The sequence below is a fragment of the Coregonus clupeaformis genome, chromosome 14, assembly GCF_020615455.1.
Source record: "Coregonus clupeaformis isolate EN_2021a chromosome 14, ASM2061545v1, whole genome shotgun sequence".
NCBI classification, from domain to species: domain Eukaryota; kingdom Metazoa; phylum Chordata; class Actinopteri; order Salmoniformes; family Salmonidae; genus Coregonus; species Coregonus clupeaformis.
The window spans coordinates 35396373-35417887 of NC_059205.1; the positions used below are offsets into that span (position 1 = coordinate 35396373).

The 21515-nt window shown below is 43.6% G+C and overlaps 1 protein-coding gene across 8 annotated transcripts in view; it reads right to left on the reverse strand.

The window, feature by feature from the left end:
* Positions 1-21515, reverse strand: part of LOC121580970 (microtubule-associated protein 4) — a 53807-nt gene that overhangs the window by 17686 nt on the left and 14606 nt on the right. For 6 of the 8 annotated variants that reach the window (XM_041896216.2, XM_041896215.2, XM_041896217.2 and 3 more), the window contains exons 3-5: positions 18776-18895; positions 18018-18110; positions 13327-14604 (exon numbers count right to left, since the gene is read on the reverse strand). In XM_041896216.2, coding sequence (XP_041752150.2) covers positions 13327-14604; positions 18018-18110; positions 18776-18895 — 1491 coding nt within the window. Of the gene's footprint in view, positions 1-5085; positions 6345-13326; positions 14605-18017; positions 18111-18775; positions 18896-21515 lie in introns of those variants that run through there. The other 2 variants (XM_041896211.2, XM_041896218.2) reach the window with 2 other exon arrangements.

Here is a 21515-nt window from a genome sequence, read left to right on the forward strand (position 1 = left end):
TATGTCTTCCATTTCCTAATAATTGCTCCCACAGTTGATTTCTTCAAACCAAGCTGCTTATCTATTGCAGATTCAGTCTTCCCAGCCTGGTGCAGGTCTACACTTTTGTTTCTGGTGTCCTTTGACAGCTCTTTGGTCTTGGCCATAGTGGAGTTTGGAGTGTGACTGTTTGAGGTTGTGGACAGGAGTCTTTTATAAAAAACAAGTTCTGATAACAAGTTCAAACAGGTGCCATTAATACAGGTAACGAGTGGAGGACAGAGGAGCCTCTTAAAGAAGAAGTTACAGGTCTGTGAGAGCCAGAAATCTTGCTTGTTTGTAGGTGACCAAATACTTATTTTCCACCATAATTTGCAAATAAATTCATAAAAAATCCTACAATGTGATTTTCAGGGTTTTTTTCCCTCAATTTGTCTGTCATAGTTGACGTGTACCTATGATGAAAATTACAGGCCTCTCTCATCTTTTTAATTGGGAGAACTTGCACAATTGGTGGCTGACTAAATACTTTTTTCCCCCACTGTATTTCTTAATACAAACTTCGTGGGGGCAAAATAAATCACTGCCTGTTGCCGACCTCTGCTATAGACTCTAGTATAGAGCTGTTCTGTATGCCTGGCCAGTAGTGTAAACATACACTATAGACTCTAGTATAGAGCTGTTCTGTATGCCTGGCCAGTGGTGTAAACATACACTATAGACTCTAGTATAGAGCTGTTCTGTATGCCTGGCCAGTGGTGTAAACATACACTATAGACTCTAGTATAGAGCTGTTCTGTATGCCTGGCCAGTGGTGTAAACACATTGTCACATAGAACATGACTAACACGCAGGCGACCAGCATCACACACCAGACACACACATACAGTTGAAGTCGGAAGTTTACATACACCTTAGCAAAATACATTTAAACTCAGTTTTTCACAATTCCTGACATTTAATCCTAGTAAAAATTCCCTGTTTCAGGTCAGTTAGGATCACCCCTTTCTTTTAAGAATGTGAAATGTCAGAATAATAGCAGAGAGAATGAATTATTTTAGCTTTTATTTCTTTCATCAGTTTACATACACTCAATTCGTTTTTGGTAGCATTACCTTTAAATTGTTTAAACTGGTTCAAACGTTTCAGGTAGCATTCCACAAGCTTCCCACAATAAGTTGGGTGAATTCTGGCACATTCCTCCTGACAGAGCTGGAGTAACTGAGTCAGGTTTGTAGGCCTCCTTGCTCGCACACGCTTTTTCAGTTCTGCCCACTAATTTTCTATAGGATTGAGGTCAGGGCTTTGAGATGGCCACTCCAATACCTTTACTTTGTTGTCCTTAAGCCATTTTGCCACAACTTTGGAAGTATGCTTGGGGTCATTGTCCATTTGGAAGACCCATTTGCGACCAAGCTTTAACTTCCTGACTGATGTCTTGAGATGTTGCCACATAATTTTCCTTCCTCATGATGCCACCTAGGCCTTGAAATACATCCACAGGTACACCTCCAACTGACTCAAATTATGTCAATTAGCATATCAGAAGCTTCTAAAGCCATTACATCATTTTCTGGAATTTTCCAAGCTGTTTAAAGGCACAGTCAACATAGTGTATGTAAACTTCTGACCCATTGGAATTGTGATACAGTGAATTATCAGTGAAATAATCTGTCTGTAAACAATTGTTGGAAATATTACTTGTGTCATGCACAAAGTAGATGTCCTAACTGACTTGCCAAGACTATAGTTTGTTAACAAGACATTTGTGGAGTGGTTGAAAAACAAGTTTTAATGACTCCAACCTAAGTGTATGTAAACCTCTGACTTCAACTGTACATATACACGCATACACATGCATGCACCCACCCACCCCTACACACACAAACACACGCACACACACTACTGTATATGAAGTGATGATGCATATAGCTAATTCACTAGAATCAGTAAATGTGTGCATATTGTACAGTATGTCTTTGAAATGACCTTGCATTATATAGAAACACGCAGGCACGTAAGCAGAGGGATTATTTTCTGATGACCTTCATCCATGAGGTAGAAATGACCCTTGTTACAGCAGGAAGATGCTGCCAGCTATTTCTGCTTGATCCCTACTGTTGCTAATTGAAGGATGCAGATGTATCCTTTTCATGATGGTGTCTTTGTGAGATATTTAGCGATAGGCTAGCTGTAGGTGAAAGAGAGCTCTAATACTGTGTGTACAAAACATTAAGAACACCTTCCTAATATTGAGTTGCACACCCTTTTGCCCTCAGAACAGCCTCAATTCGTCAGGGCATGGACTCTACAAGGTGTCGAAAGGGTTCCACAGGAATGCTGGCCCATGTTGACTCCAATGCTTCCCACAGTTGTGTCAAGTTGGCTGGATGTCCTTTGGGTAGTAGACCATTCTTGATACACACTGAAAACTGTTGAGCGTGAAAAACCTAGCAGCGTTGCAGTTCTTGACACACTCAAACCGGTGCGCCTGGCACCTACTACCCTACCCCGTACAAAGGCACTTGTCTTTCCCATTCACCCTCTGAATGGCACACATACAGTATTGAGAATGACACAAATACTAATTTTCACAAAGTTTGCTGCCTCAGTTTTGATGATGGCAATTTGCATATACTCCAGAATGTCATGAAGAGTGATCAGATGAATTGCAATTAATTGCAAAGTTCCTCTTTGCCATGAAAATGAACTTAATCCCCCAAAAACATTTCCACTGCATTTCAGCCCTGCCACAAAAGGACCAGCTGCCATCATGTCAGTGATTCTCTCGTTAACACAGGTGAGAGTGTTGACGAGGACAAGGCTGGAGATCACTCTGTCATGCTGATTCAGTTAGAATAACAGACTGGAAGCTTTAAAATGAGGGTGGTTCTTGAAATCATTGTTCTTCCTCTGTTAACCATGGTTACCTGCAAGGAAACACGTGCCGTCATCATTGCTTTGCACAAAAAGGGCTTCACAGGCAAGGATATTGCTGCTAGTAAGATTGCACCTAAATCAACCGTTTATCGGATCATCAAGAACTTCAAGGAGAGAGGTTCAATTGTTGTGAAGAAGGCTTCAGGGTGCCCAAGAAAGTCCAGCAAGCGCCAGGACCGTCTCCTAAAGTTGATTCAGCTGCAGGATCGGGGCAACACCAGTGCAGAGCTTGCTCACGAATGGCAGCAGGCAGGTGTGAGTGCATCTGCACGCACAGTGAGGCGAAGACTTTTGGAGGATGGCCTGGTGTCAAGAAGGGCAGCAAAGAAGCCACTTCTCTCCAGGAAAAACATCAGGGACAGACTGATATTCTGCAAAAGGTACAGGGATTGGACTGCTGAGGACTGGGGTAAAGTAATTTTCTCTGATGAATCCCCTTTCCGATTGTTTGGGGCATCCGGAAAACACCTTGTCAAGAAAAGAAAAGGTGAGCGCTACCATCATTCCTGTATCATGCCAACAGTAAAGCATCCTGAGACCATTCATGTGTGGGGTTGCTTCTCAGCCAGGGGAGTGGGCTCACTCACAATTTTGCCTAAGAACACAGCCATGAATAAAGAATGGTACCAACACATCCTCTGAGAGCAACTTCTCCCAACCATCCAAGAACAGTTTGGTGACGACCAATGCCTTTTCCAGAATGATAGAGCACCTTGCCATAAGGCAAAAGTGATAACTAAGTGGCTCGGAGAACAAAACATAGACATTTTGGGGCCATGGCCAGGAAACTCCCCAGACCTTAATCCCATTGAGAACTTGTGGTCGATCCTCAAGAGGCGGGTGGACAAACAAAAACCCACAAATTCTGACAAACTCCAAGGATTGATTATGCAAGAATGGGCTGCCATCAGTCAGGATGTGGCCCAGAAGTTAATTGACAGCATGCCAGGGAGGATTGCAGAGGTCTTGAAAAAGAAGGGTCAACACTGCAAATATTGACTCTTTGCATAAACTTAATGTAATTGTCAATAAAAGCCTTTGACACTTATGGAATGCTTGTAATTATACTTCAGTATACCATAGTAACATCTGACAGAAATATCTCATAACACTAAAGCAGCGAACTTTGTGAAGACCAATACATTCTCAAAACTTTTGACCACGACTGTACACACATACAATACACACATACAATCCATGCCTCAATTATCTCAAAGCTTAAAAATCCTTATTTAACCTGTCTCCTCCCCTTCATCTACACTGATTGAAGTGGATTTAACAAGTGATATCAATAAGGAATCATAGCTTTCACCTGGATCCACCTGGACAGCCAGTCTATGTCATGGAAAGAGCAGATGTTCCTAATGTTTTGTACACTCAGTGTATAATGCAAGCAAAATGGCCTCAAGCTCCAGACTGCCTGCTGTTATTGAATCTATGTGTATATATGAATAACATAAGAGTAGTCATGCAATCTGAAAGCATTCCCAGGAGTCCCCAGTCCCCACATGGTGCCACCAGAAATGACTACTTTCTGTTTAAATGAATACCCAGACTCAATTTCAAATCCATCACACACCCTTCCCTTAGTGCTAGCCACTCGTTGGAGTGCCACTTCATGTGATGTATCACCGAACAACACAGTCATATGAAGAGATGGGAGTTTGAGAGGGTAAATTAACCTCAGCATTTCAATAGACATTCATATTCAGAGGAACTTGACTTGCATACTAATTATTCTGTATAACACCCCAGACCTCCTCAATGATGGTATTCTGGTGCCTTTGACATTTAGTCAAAACAAAATGGTGATGAATTTTAAACCCTTCTGCTCTCTTAATTTTTTTTAGAAGCAAATCATCCTAGTATAAATATACCAAATACCACAATTTCTAGTTGTTTTAATTTTTTATACATCCATTCGTATGTTGGCTCCTTCCATTTTCTCTTTCAGCAGTCCATCGATAAAACAAACAGCTATTACATCCCAGACAAATACCACTGCCCACTGACCTATATGGTCAGGCATCACAAATAAACCTGAACTCCCACATCTATGTACTTAAATCAGTGTAGACCAGTATATACAAAGGCAATGAGAGATAGGGGAACCAGGTCTAACGCGGTAAGGAGAGGAATAGGCCTCAAATCATATCAGTCACCTACCCTCAATGGAGCTTTTGGTATTGATGCTGTTGAAGGTTTTTCCACTGAAGGGAACAGGCAGTAGGACACTCTCACTCTGGCTCTGTGACATCCCATTACCAGTACCCCTCCTGGGTGGAGGGGAGTTGGGGGCCCTGACAGGGCTCAGTGGGGACAGAGGAGATAGTGTGGGCGACACAGTCTTTCTCTCCTCCCCCACTGTCAGAGAGCGTTGCACAGCCGAGTGTGGAGACTTGGACCCCATAACGTTACTTCCAGGTGTGGGCATGTCCACCAGTCCGCCAGGCTGCCCTGGATACTGGGATAAGTCAAAGCTACCTGGCACAGACAGGTGGGAACAGTCAGACATGGCGCGTCTCACGGCTTTGTGTTGCTGCTCGGTACCTCCTCCTCGAGGTAAAGTAGGCCCCATGTCCTCGTCACTGTCTTCAGAGAATCCTGACACAGTGCAGTTTCCACCCTTAGAGTAGTTGTCGTCGACAACACCAACAACACAGTAGTTGTCTGCAGGTGCAGGCGCAGCAGTCTGAACAGCAGGCTTCAGGTCTGTTTGGTGTGACCCAGAGAAGGAGGGATTCCATACGCAGTTGTCCACCTTCTGTGTGTTGGGGAACGGTGAGGCGTCATGCTGCACAGCAGCGGACCCTCGCGGGGCTGCTGCTCCATTGGCCCTGTGTTCTTGTCCCGGGGTGGAGAAGAGTTTCCCGGGGGAGGCTGGAGAGGGCGAGGAGGAGAGGGGACTTGTGGGGCTCTCCCAAGCACTGCCCAGACCCAAAGATGCCCCGAGTCTAACACCCATCCTCCCTGGCACCTTGAGGTCAGACGACTCCACCTTGAACCCTGATCCAGATGAAGGTCCATCAAACAGGCTTGACAGCTTGTCCTCGTCGGTTAGCCTGGGTGCCCCTGGGCTGCCCCCGAATCCCTGTGGTCCCATCTGGTCCTGCTGAGGAGACGCCATAGAGACAGAGGGCACCTTGCCCAGCTCAGTGTACTCACAGCGCTGTCCACCATCACTCTGCTGCTGCTGATTGGAGAGAGAAGACATCCTCACCTCTCCCTCTCTTCTCTCTCCTGCTTCCTTTTGATGGATCTTCTGTATTCTTCTAGAAAGCAAAATAAACTAATCTTTCCTTGGCGGTAAGGAAGGCTGGTAATGTACTCTATCTGTGGTATATGGTGTTTCTGTGAAGCGCAGCCTATGAGTGTGCGGGTGTAGTAATTGTGTGTTTCTCTGTGTCTGTGCTCTGAACTGATCAGATGAGGCTCTGAGGCTGAACTGAATGCTGCTCCCTCTCTTTCTCTCTCTCTCTCCATTTCTCCCCCTCTCTGACATCACAGCCCTAACAGAGCTATGGTCACATGACTCCACGGAACATATCCCCATTCGCTAGAGCAGATTCTCGACTTCCAGCAGTAAACTCAGTCACAAACACACACACACACACACACAAACATACAAATGAACGTCACTGACACACACACAAACTAATACACACACCCTTTCATGGTGTCCTATAAACCGCAGCTCTGACTCCTCATTGACAGGCAGCTTGGCATTACATTAGAAACACAGGAGAGAGAGAGCGAGAGCGAGAGAGAGAGAGAGAGAGAGAGAGAGAGAGAGAGAGAGAGAGAGAGAGAGAGAGAGAGAGAGAGAGAGAGAGAGAGAGAGAGAGAGGATGGGGGATAGCTTTGGGGGATACAGTGCTACAGTTTCCACTGCCATTCTACTTGAATGAATCTGTCCTCTCTGTAACAGCATCCATTAGTGCTACACATCTCTCCCAGGTTCTGGTGGTATAAATGTGCTTTTCCATGCTGTTCTGTCATCTCCAATTCTTACCCATATCACTTTGTTCCATGCCCACTACTGTACCCACTGCCCCTCTCCTCTACCCTGCCCCTGGGTGTGCATCTTCTGGCTCATGGCCCTGCCTGGAGCATTTGGCTCTTTTGTTTATTGTGTTTGTTGTTTGTGGACTTGGTTGTGGACACTGTGTTCCTTCTGTCTGCTGTTGTCACATGCTGTGGGCTACTCTGTTAGGAAGGTATTGAACGACTGGCCTCGAAAAGAGTGTGTGATAACGCTCCATTGACATGCAGTATACCCTTAAAAATCCCAGTGTTCCTAGTTATATACACCTCATCCTGTGTGTACTGAATACGCCAACCTTCTTCACACAAACACCCTGTCCAAACGTTCGCACTAACATCACAGGTTCAGTCCTGTACTAGACCCCTCCCTCTTCGCAATTGTCGTGGAAGGCAGGCAATGATTATTCAATCTCTGATGACATCCCCCCCCTTCTACCCCCCTGCCACCATCCCACCTCCAGCTCCATGAGGACTGGGGCCAAAAAAAACCTCATTAAATATAAATGAATGAAGATTACGTAATCCCCCCAAACAGTCCCCCATTTACTGTAGGAGGGGGTAGCAAAATAGGGAATGCATTGTGCAAGGAGTACAGTACAGTGGGGTTGATATGGGGAAAATGCTGAACATATTGGAATCAGACAGGCCATTGTCAACTTCTGAGATCATGTGCCGCTAGCGTAAGCGATATTAGATTTCAATAATATCACATTCGAATTCACACTGCAAAATCATGTTGTTTGAGTTGATCACATAAGATACTAATGCACTGACGCAATACTCCTCAGATAAGTATACAAATGCACTATACTGAAGCCTCACTGGTCAACGTATTTCCCAAACAGCAGTGTTTTCTACAGCCCTACACACAATATTAGGGAAAACTTACACAACACACTGCAACAGGTCTGTCTATGGCAACAACAGTCAGCCTCATTCCCAAAACAGAGCCTTAGTCTCTGTTCATTACATCACTCTAATGGTCCTGTTTCTCATGAATGGACATTGTTATGCAAGACCCATGTCCAACATATTCCTCTGTCTGTTTATGTTTACATCTCTTACAGAAAGATTACTCTAGCTTTAACTACACTTATAATCCACATTAAATATAATCCATGCTGTTTTCTTCTCATATAATCATACAGAAACATACAGAGATCTGTCCAAACAAACATTGCACAAATAATTTCAATTTAAGGCAAAGTATGATGGTAAATATCTAACTGCAGAGAACCAAAAATGGTCTTGTTGGAAATAGATCCCCTCTCCACTCCAATTATAATAGGCACCGATGCCACTATGAAGCCATTCATTTTCTATATGTTCCAGTGTACCACTCTATGTGTAATATGTCTGTGTCCAGTGTGAGTGATATGTCTGTGTCTAGTGTGAGTGATATGTCTGTGTCCAGTGTGAGTGATATGTCTGTGTCCAGTGTGAGGGATATGTCTGTGTCCAGTGTGAGTGATATGTCTGTCCAGTGTGAGTGATATGTCTGTGTCCATTGTGAGTGATATGTCTGTGTCCAGTGTGAGTGATATGTCTGTGTCCAGTGTGAGTGATATGTCTGTGTCCAGTGTGAGTGATATGTCTGTATCCAGTGTGAGTGATATGTCTGTGTCCAGTGAATACCAGCATAACAACCAATTATACTGAGCACAATCACCTCATACCATAACAGCCTTTGGTGTGACGAGACTTTTTAAAATGGTGAACTTTCAAACCCAACAGGAAGTCATTGTTTTGGAAAAGGAAATGAGGAGGGTGGTGGCTGGTCAGTGGGCCATGTGCAGTAGCATTCAGCAGCCATCTACAATATGCCATGGATGTTTTGGGAAGGCCACCTCAGAAAGGGAGAGGGAGCGTGGTAATACACAGGCTGCAGTCCGTGGGTTGCGGGGGGTAGAGCAGAGAGGAGGTATGTCAGAGAATTCTATTTCTGGCATCCAACCTCCTGACTGTCACACCCCATTTTTTCCTTGGCAGTCCTGAGATCTTCCATCTCCACGGAAACCACCTCCCATATCCATGGCAACAAGCACCCAGTCAAAGAGAGGCTGCTATAATTATGGTGCGTGTCGTCTCGGCGACCCAGGGAGTCTGGGAAAAGGGGTTGGAAGTGAACTTGACGTGGAAGGGCGAAAGAGAAAAGGCAAAGGAAGGATGGAGAGATGGAGAGGAGGAGGAAGAAAAATGAACACAATAATAAAGAAGGAAAGAGGAGAATTAGAGGTAGGGACATATAGAGAGAGGACTCAAAATGATGGAGAGAAAGGACAAAGGAAAATATGTAGGGAGACTCATCTCACTACACACATCCCTTCCCACGTCTTCCTTGGTAGCTTACAATCTATCTTGTGGAATGGCAACAAAATTGGGTTAGATTAAGTCAAATAAAGTGTCACATCTAATGGAGCTTCAGAGTCATGATTTCACACATCAGATGGTCTAGCGGACTGATCCGGATACACTAATTAAACACAATCTAATCATTCGGCCAAATTATGCCCCTAAACGAAAGCAGGGTAAAAAAGAGAAAGGTTTGAGACATGGAAAAAGACCACACTGGCTGAGCAGAGTTTAATATTGGCTTTGTAGACATAATTTGCCTGGCTGAGAAATCAGAACACATAACTGTGAGGAAATGCAGTGAGCTGTCTTTCAATTAATTCCTCTAATAACGAATGAGCGTCACCAGAAATGTTATTATTGGAAGCTGTTTTCGAATCAAAATGATCAGAGTGGTGAATATATTTGCAGTATGATATGTTTTGATCATAATTATAAACCTTCAGCTATTAGCTATCATAGTATAATTTATCTAGTTTCAACAACAAGAATGTTTTCCATATGGGCATAGTGACCTGGTAAAATGTCCGAACCCATTTTAAGACCAATAGCTCATACAAATGGTTAGCATTTGAGATGACTGCTATTGTTTTTCAAGTGCCCTAGTTCTGATCCTGCTATCATTCAATATTTATGTACAGCTTCAGGCCTATTGTACGGACAACATGAAATCTTATTCTCAATTCAAGATCCAAGCACTTGTTTCCACAAGAGGAAAGTGATTACATTGATATTCTCTGGTTTGAAGCTTAAAATCAATGAATCTTTCTATTCAGGTTATTATAATGACAACTTATCTAGTTTTCATTATAATGAAAAGTTTTTTCGTTTTCATAATAGTGTGCTCTTTTAGATAACAAGTGGCTAAAAGTAGGACTACGGTCGCCAGTGATGCTGCCTCAAGCAGAATCTTCACAGGTGTGTTCTCTCTTTATCATTCTGTAATATTAATGAGGTATCTTCAGCCAGCTAGACCACATTCACAGCTACAGATAGAACTATTATATAACCACCAGTATTTTATTGAACCACCAGATGATGGCCCCATTGGTTAATCAAAGGTGAAATATGCAGAAATCGCTCCTCCATTACCTGGTTGCAAAAATTCGAATAGTTTGCCTAATTTCAGTTTATGTGACAAAACAAGCAAGTATAGTGTAGAGAATCATTGTACCATCCAAACCTCCGTGAAATATATTTTCCATAACCAGAAATATTGTATTTTCAGCTGTTTGAAGCTGGTGTACAAAACCGAAAGTAAAAGACGCAACAACCAAACTTAAGAATAGGAAGCATAGAAATAGTGCACGTAGAACAGCTCTACTGCTTCTTAGACTTGCTTTCATTGAGAATGCCAGATCTATAACTCACATTCTATGTGAATTTGGTCGGGTCGCCCAAAAAGTTACATATTTCAGCTTTAATAAATCATAAAAGGTAGCATGGATTTTAAATATTATAAACAACACAAAATAGCACCCGTCCTTTTACTTGGCTTCAACATATATGGTCCAGTGTGATGATATTCACTGTGAAACACAGAATTGCACTTAAAGCCAACAGCATGATGATGAAGTATTTACTGAAAGGTACCTACGACGTAAAAACAGAAACACTGCAGAGCACTGCCCGTCTCAATCAGTACTATAGTGGCGACGGCGGTAGCTATATGCTTTGCCAGGCTGGGCATGCTCTTATGGATGGTCTCTTTGTTTAGCTGGTGGCAGGATGGTCTGTGCTCGGCTGACTAGAATAATGACTATGCAGCAGGGCTGAGCAGTACCAGTAAACAGACCTTTGGTGGAGTGGTGTGATAACCCTGACTGCAGTACCGCACCGCACAGCCACCGAGCATCTGCCTCCCTCTGCCTACCGCACACAGCCTGATCACCGGCTATAAAAAGACAAGGGCTGTGTGCTTTACGTAACTGCGGAAAAGTCCCAGCCATCAATATTGCATTAGGGAGAGGAGGATGGAGAGGGAGGGAGAGAGAGAGAGAGAGAGAGAGAGAGAGAGAGAGAGAGAGAGAGAGAGAGAGAGAGAGAGAGAGAGAGAGAGAGAGATATAGAGAGAGAGATAGAGAGAGAGATAGAGAAAGAGAGAGAGAGAGAGAGAGAGATAGAGAAAGAGAGAGAGAGAGATATATATATATATATATATATACATATATAGAGAGAGAGAGCGAGAGAGAGAGAGATAGAGAGAGAGAGAGAGAGAGAGAGAGAGAGAGAGAGAGAGAGAGAGAGAGAGAGAGAGAGAGAGAGAGAGAGAGAGAGAGAGAGAGAGAGAGAGAAAGAAAGAGAGAGAAAGGCAACAAAACAGAGAGGCTGCTAGGTGGAGAGACTGAGGGAGGGAGGGAGGAAGGGAGGGGGGAGGGAGGGGAGAGGAAAAACAAAGATGATGATTGAGGAAGGAGGATGTGGGGTGAGAATACAGAGAGGCCAGTAGAGGCCAGTCCCTCACTGTCCCTCCACACACCAACCTGCCTGCCTGGTAATCTGTAAATAACCCATTAACAGACCGCTGAATGGGATGAATGGGTTGAGTAAGGGAATATGAGGGGTGCAAACAGACAAGAAGTATACTAATGACTTCCACCATTTGTCAACCAAAAACACCTGTGTCATCCAGGAAGGAGGAACAGCATCCCTACAACAGCCTTATACAGCAGGATGGCCACTTAGGAAAGTGACAACCTAGCAGTCCTTGGATCTCCAACCGAGAAACCAAAATGAGAAGGACCAACACAGCACAGTCTCTGAACTAGGGCAAACTTATTCCCAACTGAATGAGCAAACTAGACACGTGCCAGCTTTTTCCTGACATGGAAAATATCTAACCAACTGTGAGACAGGCAAAGTACAATAAAACTTGAAAAGAACAAAAACCTGTTGCAAACATTTGTAGTAAATAAGGAAAGAAATAAACACTGAGTTTCACTTCATATTATTCCACTGATGAGAAACATCTAAATATTCTCAAAGGCAACAATGGAAATGTAACTCACCTATTTAGCATCATCATCATTAGAGCCATCATCAGGAGATACAGTACATATGGGGGAGAAAAGACAAAACATAGATGTCAGTCATTTCAGTTCGCTTAATCATGCAAACACTTACATGGTAACTTGCACATCAAGGAATTCAGAATTTGAGTAAAAATCTGTTTTAATATCTCCAATTAAAAATTGCATGAAAGTAAAATGTGTATGTTTTAAAATGGTCAAATTGCATATCTAAGAATTCTAGCCAAGATCATTTTGAGACATTCAAAATGGTTCTGAAAGTGAATTCACACACACAAGTAGAAAGAGAACGTGAAAGAAAAGCTGTTAGTGACTCCTCAGTCAGCATAGGCAATTTGAGGAACAAAAGCATCATTTAGTCAGGGGGAAATCAGTCTCTTGAGAGAAAGAGAGAGAATCACACTGCAAACCAACATTCCTTTGATTAGTGAAGAAAGGTTGAGTCAATTTCAAAGAGTTAAGGTCTAGAATGACTTGTTGCAATTTAGGATAATTGCATTCAGGGGGGAGAAAGCTAGCTATTTCTATCCCAAGGAGAGTGGATTCACTCAAGAGTCACACAGAGAGTAATCTACAGAGACAGTAGAGTAATTAGTTTATGATTACAGTGTTAGAAAGGATAGAGATAGGAGGTCAAACGAGCTGGGCCGGTCAGCTGACATGATCAGGTACAGTAGGTAGACAGACACATAGCATATGATATTATAATCATCATCATCATCATCATCATCATCATCATCAATACAGTACTACAGAGACAGGCCAGACAGTCAGTCAGGTAAGAGGGACTCAAGGCTCAGTCAGACACAGTCAGGTTAAAGAGCAGTGGTAATTAGTTAGCGTGTTATTACCAGTGCTATTAAACACATAATGGCCAAGAAACAGCAGGCCCAGTCCACAGAGAGAGCCATGCACTATAATGTCATCATTCACCCCCATACTGATAGATAGATAGACATGTCCCCTCTTCAGTGTCACCAACCTTCCAGCAGGGGGGGCTCTGGCAGCGGTGGCTCCTGGTGCTCTGTGAGTGGCAGTGCGGTGGGGATAAAGGGCAGGCCTGAGCCCACTGCAGGGCGGGGACTGGGAGAGTCGTGATCAGGCTGGGAGGAGTGGCTAAACAGGGGAGGAGGAGTGCTCTGGAAAGAGGAGGAGGTGGTGGTGTTTGGAGGAGGGCCCTGGGGTGTGGTGGTCTGGCATTGGGGCTGTGAAGCAGGAGTGATGGCTTGGGGGGTCTGCAGGACAGAGTCTAGGAAGGAGAAGGTCTGTGAGACCTGGGGGCTGAGACCTGGGGAGCTCTGAGGGCCCAGCTGCTTCTGGTCACAAGTAGACGACATGGCCTCAGGACGGCCACGATCAGAGGAGGCTTTGTCAGTGAAAGACAGAGCTGCCTCATCCTTCTTGGGGGGTAGGACATCTTTATTGGCTATTTTAAAGTCATCAACACACATGGGTTCATAATGGAGGGCAGCCGAGGCAGTGTTTTTAATGGGAGCCTCAGCCTCCCAGTCCATGCTGACCTTGGCAGGGGGAGGTTGCTCAAACATGTTTAGGTTACTAGTAAAAGTGTCTGTAAGGGCAGGGTCTGTGGTGAGAATGTGACTGGGTTTGGGGTTCTCAGTGAGGGATGGGGCAGTGGGGGTGTGAGAGAGTTTGGTGTCCTCTATAAAACTGCTAAAAGGGTTAGTCTGGGGGCCGGCTATGAGGGAGGAGATGTTCTCCAGGGTTGAACTTAAGGGACCGGAGGCAGTGATCCTTGCAGACTCCAGGGCCACCGAGGCTGGGGTGGCATGGGGTGTCGTTGGCTCCTGGGGTGTTGGCCCCCACTCCTCTGGGAGCTTCATCCTGCTCTTATTCTTCCTGCCCCTGATCCTACCCCCACCCCTCCCTCGGATCTCACACTCCCAGCTCTCCTCCTTGCTCGGGGAGGACGGGCTCAAAGGGACGTCCGAGGCTCCGCTCTCTGTCTCGCCCTCCTCCTCATTTGCATCCGGAGCCTCCTGCCTGTCCATGAAGTCATACACCTCCTCCCTGGACCTCCTTTTCTTCTTCTTCCTCTTCTGCTGCTTGCTGCTGCTGTTGACCCCTTCACTCCCCCTCTCGTCCCCAGAGCCGGTCTCCTGGCTGTGGAAGCCATAGGGGCTGAGGGGGTCGGAGTTGGGGCTCTCCTCCACTGAGTTGCTGGAGGAGAGGGGGAGACCCTCTGAGGCCTGCAGCCTGGATTGACCCCCTGCCCAGGGGTTTGGGTTTGTCCAAACTTCTTGATGAGCAGAGAGGAGGAAGGAATGTCACTACCCATAGTAAAGACCAATAACCAATTGCCAATCCTCTCCAGTAAAATCAGGGTATATCTTATCTGCTCTGAGAAATTCCGACCTACATTTATGAAACTCAACCACTGAGTAGAAAATAATCGTATTAAACTACAAATAAAAATGATTCAATCAATTGTGTTAAATAAAATTGTGCCTTGAGTTTTGAATTTATGTAAGTTAAGTCATACTGACACGACCTCCACTATAATTTATTTATGGCCTGGCAAGTAGGCTTATAGAATGTGAATTTTAGGCTTATGGATTACATGTTAGCCTTAAGAGGGACAGTTTTTTTTGTGTGCACTGCTCTGAGCTTGCAGCTGATTGGGTGTGATTCTCTCTGCCGGGGCAGGGGGAGAATGGAGATTGTGCTGAGACTGACCAGTGTGATGTTTAATGTACACTAGACAGCACATCGCATGAGCGGATGAGCAAATGAATTAATGTACAAGGAACAGGCAGACTGCATAACAACAACAGAGGCAGGTCACATAGATAAACACAGACAAACAATGAATCCAGAGGAAGGGGTAATGTGACATGGGGTACCCAGTACAAACAAATACTGAAGAGGACAGTGTTAGAAGTAGACAATATTTACAAAAAAATCATAAATATATGAATAACTGAAAGATACGGTACACACAGAAACAACATACAGCACATGCTCTTTTTTTATGTTGTGATAAAGACATTACAGTGGCCAAAAACCTCTCTGCGTCCATGTTTCTTAGTTAATACTGATGGGTAGTACCATCCCAATACTTATCATGGCAGGGCAGAGACAAATGAAAAATAATGAAAACCTCCCCTCTCTCACCCCAATCGTTAATGATAATGGATTTTTCTTCTAAATTGTGTATCCCTGCCCTCTTCTCTAATTGACTGATGTGCTATTTTCCTTAATGTACTTCCTTCACTGATTATGTGTCTATGTTAAACACCATGTGCAGGAGATCCGGTAGCGTTATCATCTATGTTTCATGCAATATTGGTATTTAAAAAGTGAAGAGTGCGTCTTAATCCAAAGCCTCAGTTTGGCCTCCTGACAGAAGGCCCATTACTTGTAGTCTATGCGGTTGCCTCACTCAGAAAGCAATGTCAAGGTGGGTAAGGAGCTGAAGATAAATATTTAAAGATACATATTTTATTCCAAATATAACGGAGCACTTCAATTAGGCCTCAGACGCGGGGGGTTATCTAAGGATTTTATTTCTTTTTCTTATCTTTATTTCTAATAAATAAGGTTAGGAATCTCATCACATAATTATTATTGCTTCTCAAACAAATGTTATAAAGTTACAGTAAGATCTGAAGTATAAACGAAAGAGCAGCACTGGATTTCTGCTCTGATGGCCGCTACAATAAAATAACTGTTATGTAAGTAACAACTAATACCACTAGCCGGCTTTTAACTACAAGTTCTGCATTTAGTTTGTAAACAAACCAGTGGCAATATATCTCAAACGTTCCCTTTGGATGACTAAGGTTCTGGCACTTTGAGGAACCCTCTAGAAAAAGTGACGGTTAAAGTTTACCCTGTTCATGGTCACATTTTAGCTCTATCATCATCAAAACCTATTGGATTTCCTGACATTTGATACTGTGTTTTACTGTAACTGGTGACTGGACCTCTGGAAATCCCACCCAGGCCCCCAGTTGACCTGCTCTGTGTGAGACAACCTCTTACCTGTGGCCCGGGGCAGAGGGGTAGTGGTCATTGGGTTTAAAGGGGGCCTGGGACTGCTTGGGGGGCTCAGCGGCAAACAGAGGAGAGGCCTTCTGAGGGTTGCCCATAAGAGGCATTCCTGACTGGAATGGAGCCATGCCCCCCATACCTCCTTAACCCATGTTCATATTCATGTTCATGCTCATCATCCCTGGATGGGAGAAACCTGGGAGTGGAATTAAGACAAACAGGTTATTCTATTCTATGATGTGTTATAACTACTCTATTATACAGGTTATTACTACTATATTGTGCTATAATACACAGTGATAAGCACTACATGTAAGGCTGGCACAATTACCGTATTACCGTATAACCATGTAATCGACGGTTAGCCTATGGGTGAAGACCGTCATGAAAATAAAATGACCGTCATAACCTAACATAACTTAGTCATCCAAAGGGAAAGTTTTAGATATATTGCCACTGGTTCCCTGAGACAAACAGCTGATTGAAGACGGGACGGTCGGGCATTCGTGTGGTTGAGTCCGTTTCTTCCATAACATGGACTCTTAACGTGACAAAACTTTGTTGCGCCTTGCTGAAACAAGCGAACAAGTCACATAGAAATATAATGAATAGAATGGGCTTCGCACCTCTAACTCTGGAAATTTTACTGGTAAACTCATAGGTACACTAGCAATGGCTGCCTGTTATTGTGATGCAATAATTTCCATGGTAATGTAGAATGTTCATTCAAATGATGTTAACTGATGTGGCTCATGCAATGGAATGTATTGATGTAATGCCAGTTGAGTTGAGTCAGAGATATTAGAGAAAGGAGAAGGTAGGTATCCCATTGGGCAATGAATGGAAAAACGTATAACACCAAACACAGCAGACTGTCAACCAATCACGTCCACTTTGTCATACTGCGTCATGCGGTAGATAAGCTAATCGTCACGCAATCCCTTCTTAAAGTCAGGGTATGAGTCGAGAAACCTGCCTATTTTCCTTGAAAGTAGGCCTACATAATGTCACGATTCCAAAGCTATACGATATTACAGAGAACAAGTTAATTATCTAATTTCTTTGAAAAGATTTGTAACGTTGTACTTCTTGTTCACAGAATTCATACTAATGTTGGATTTTTGAGCCCAATCTACTCCAATTTACTCCAATTGTGTACGTTGCCTATGCGTCATCAATGGCCCAATTTACTCCAATTCACTTCTTGAAGGAGTGCTCTCCTTGTCCTAGAATCGCCCAGAATGCACCGCATGGCCCATTGATGACGCATAGGCAATGTACACAATGGGCGTAAATACGATTCCAATGGAGTTTCTCATCTCCTCAAAAGTATCTCTGGTTGAATCAACAAATCACAGAACATATTTTAGCACATATTTTACTTCCTGCTTCATTGACTTGAATGGGGATGCCTGTTCTATTCATTATATTTCTATGGCAGCCCGTGCAGTCAGGAGCGAAGAGGAGAAAATGTGTGTAAAAATATATATATATTATATTTATATATTTTATATATTTTTTATTTTATTCTAAAGGTTATTACGGTGACCGTGGTCATTTGGCTCTGGTCAAATACCGTCATCCAAAATTACATGACCGTCACAGCCCTAACTACATGATGGTGTTACATAAACACTGTACAGTATTATTAAGCAGTACCCATGAGAGAGTCTGGCATGTTGCTGTCCTTCATTCCTTTGTTCTGGTTCCCCCACTGATCACCAGACATTCCCATCATACTAGACACTGGGCCTAGAGATAAGTTAGGGGGAGAGAGAAAGTGAGTGAGAGAGAGAGAGAGAGAGAGAGAGAGAGAGAGAGAGAGAGAGAGAGAGAGCGAGAGAGAGACATCAGACATCAGCTACCAATGACAGATGAGTACACCACAGACGCAAATGAATAGCCAGCCTAAAACCCCCAAAGGAGATAGTGATCACATTCACAATCACATAAATCATAGTTAGCTATGGAATATGAATGTCCAGATGGTCAGAGAAGACAGCAACAAGAAGACAACAACATGTAAGTCGCTCTGGATAAAAGCGTCTGCTAAATGACTAAAATGTAAATGTAAAATGTAACAGCCTTACTTAGATGCAGGCACGCGTTTAACTAGCAGTCCTGCACTACCGTAATGCCCAATTTACATTCCTGAGAGTGCCCGGGCTGTGCCAGGGATACTTGGCAGGCAGCTCTAGGTAACCAGACAGCTTAATATACCACAGAGGGATCTTTAGCATCTTAGGCTCTTGATGATAAGGATAAACAAATGACTATGACAGTCAAATATAATCAGATATAGAAACAATGGAAACCTGTCCTTTCACAAAATGCCTTTTCACTGGGCATGCCTTATCGCTTGAGCATACATACAGTAAAACACTAGAGGAATTCAAACCGGGGGATAGAAGCTTCACCTGAAAGGTAGTCAGCATTGAAGGCAGACTGTTGTCCAGTTTGACAGGGACGCTTCTCTCCCATTGGTTCCTGCCGCTGCATCCCCGTCCCCATCTGTCCTCCTGGCATCATACTGGAGCCTGCAATGAAGAGAGGCAAAAAACAGGACATCAACATCAGGACTGAACATCGAGTGTTAGAGATAGGACCAAGTGACCAAGTCATGTGACCAATGTTCCCTCTAATTATTTTCGGCACTGAGCAAATTTCAAGTCTGCTGAGCGCAAACTTTAACATTGTGAAAATTCTGTGCAACTTCCAGCGTGCGTTTACTGTGAACACTGAGGCTGTACACGCTTTAAGTTACAGTTTCAGACAGTGGTCAAGTGGGCTACTGTGGCTATTAGATCATAATGTCAGCCTAACAGAGTTGCCTACCATCAAAAACAATGGAGAAAATGCATCCCATAACATTTTAACATGGAAATAGCTGTTCTTTCATTCAGCCTACAGTAGCAGCCAATGTGTGGTGTTCAATGTAGGCCTACATTCCATGAGACCTTTGAAAAAAACATGCAGGGCTTGACATTAACCTGCTTATCCACTTTTCCTTCAGACAAGGAGGTGATTGAAAATGTTGTTGTGTTGTTTGATGCAAGAAACCACTTTACAAAATAAAATTCATTATTATTCCCATACCATTATTACAGAGAATCAGACAAAGTATGCTACCCTCTGCCTATTGGCTACTTAGTTTATTCAAGGCTGTCTCAAAATATAAAAATATATACCTGACTCTCTTTTCAAAGATGTCTAGAAATGTACACATTTTGTGCTCTTTTAAGAAGCAATCACTCCTCCATTGCTGACTACAAATGATCTATAACTGGGCTAATAACTCACTAACTAGCAAAGGATATGAAAAAATTTGCACAAGTGGCTACATGCAGCTCTCGCTTTGATCTCAAAACAAGCGCACCTACTCACAACCACTCATGCTGTAAACACAGTCCAGTTCAAAGTGAATGGCATAGATCCATATATGGCAATGGTCTATTTGCATATTAGACTACTGCAGCTCTGATTGGTTATGCCGCACCGGTCTGTGTAGAGTACGGACTGAGTCATGCTTGTCAATACAATGGAATCCTACTCTGATGCGTTCTGCCTACAACAACATCTCTTGCATAGTTTGTTTTGTTTCGGTATGTTGCATTGAAAGTGGCTAATATTGCATTGATTCGATCACAATTCCCACAGTAAAGGGAAACGTTGATAGTGTTAACTAAAGGGGAAAACTCAAGAAAGTTAAGTGAAGATCAATCTTGTGCTTCTCTGCACGGGCTGATATTTCTTCTGCGCTGCAGTCCCGGGGGAGCTGCACGCCCGTGCACACTTGCAGCTTAGCTAACATTGCATGTGACCATGTTAAGCTAAAGTACCTAACTCTGTTGCCCCTGCCTAAAAGTTAAAGTTAAAGAAAAAAATTAAATGTTATATATATATTTTAAAGTGATTAAAGTATAAATGACCAATTGCTTCCATAGACTGCAAATAATTACCTGAACTACTGAAAATTCTGGTAACTTTGGTAAATTACCGGTAGATTTGCAACCCTACCACTCATGAAGCTTGCAAGCAAAATTGCCCTCCTGGTTTCAATGTAGGCTACAGTGCCTTTCATAAGTATTTGGACACAGTTATATATATTTTTGCTATGCTAGGCTACTCTAGAAATGTTTAGTTCTATGAACTCCACCTCCAACAACTGACAAGCACATTGAATACCCACCTGATCTAACATGTCAGTTGATGTCTGGCCTAGACTAATAGGCTACTCTAATGTGTCTCAGGGTGCTGTCCCTAAAAGCAGCCCTCTCTGGAACACAGCAGAGGGGTGACAGTGACGAGAGGGGACAGTACAGCACCAAGGGCCATTACTATGGTTACGCAACCGACCAACCAGACGAGAGCATCTGAGGTTCCAGCGGCAACCCTTTCCCGTCTGTGTCATAAATGATTGACATAAAAACCTCAGTTTAAGCTTAAATTACAGCCTAGAGGAACTCACTGTACTATCTGGTGTTTACTCCTGTAGGGCTCCACTGTTTTACCAGATCATTCAGCCCATATACATTTACATTTTAGTCATTTAGCAGACGCTCTTATCCAGAGCGACTTACAGTTAGTGAGTGCATACATTTTTCATACTGGCCCCCCGTGGGAAACGAACGCACAACCCTGGCGTTGCAAGCGCCATGCTCTACCAACTGAGCTACAGGAGCTACATTCAAACACACACAACCCCAGAGAAATCATTGCATGTCAATCTGACCTCTTCTGCTTGACTAGATGCAACTTAGGTGATATTACAAAAATAAAGTCATAAAGTCATCCATCAGCGTGTAGAGTCAAGTACTGTGTGATATGTCCTTCAATGAGACATACAAAATACCAAACGGGGAGAAATACACACACACACCAGGTTCTAGTGTTAAATACCAGCACATCTTTCATGATAAAACAAAGATATCTGAAAGAGTCACGTGAGGGAAGGTGTAAGTCCCAGCATTTTGTGTTGCTCAGCAACAGTAGCTTCTGGGGACCATCAAGGTGTTGGTCCTCTCCTATGTACGTTCCATGCAGCACGTCCGCCTCCCCTCAGAACACATAAGTGGAGTTATGCCAACACAGCCCAAAAACCACATCCCCACCGCCCCAGCAACACCCTGGCCGGGCTGGCACGGTGTCTGACCTGAC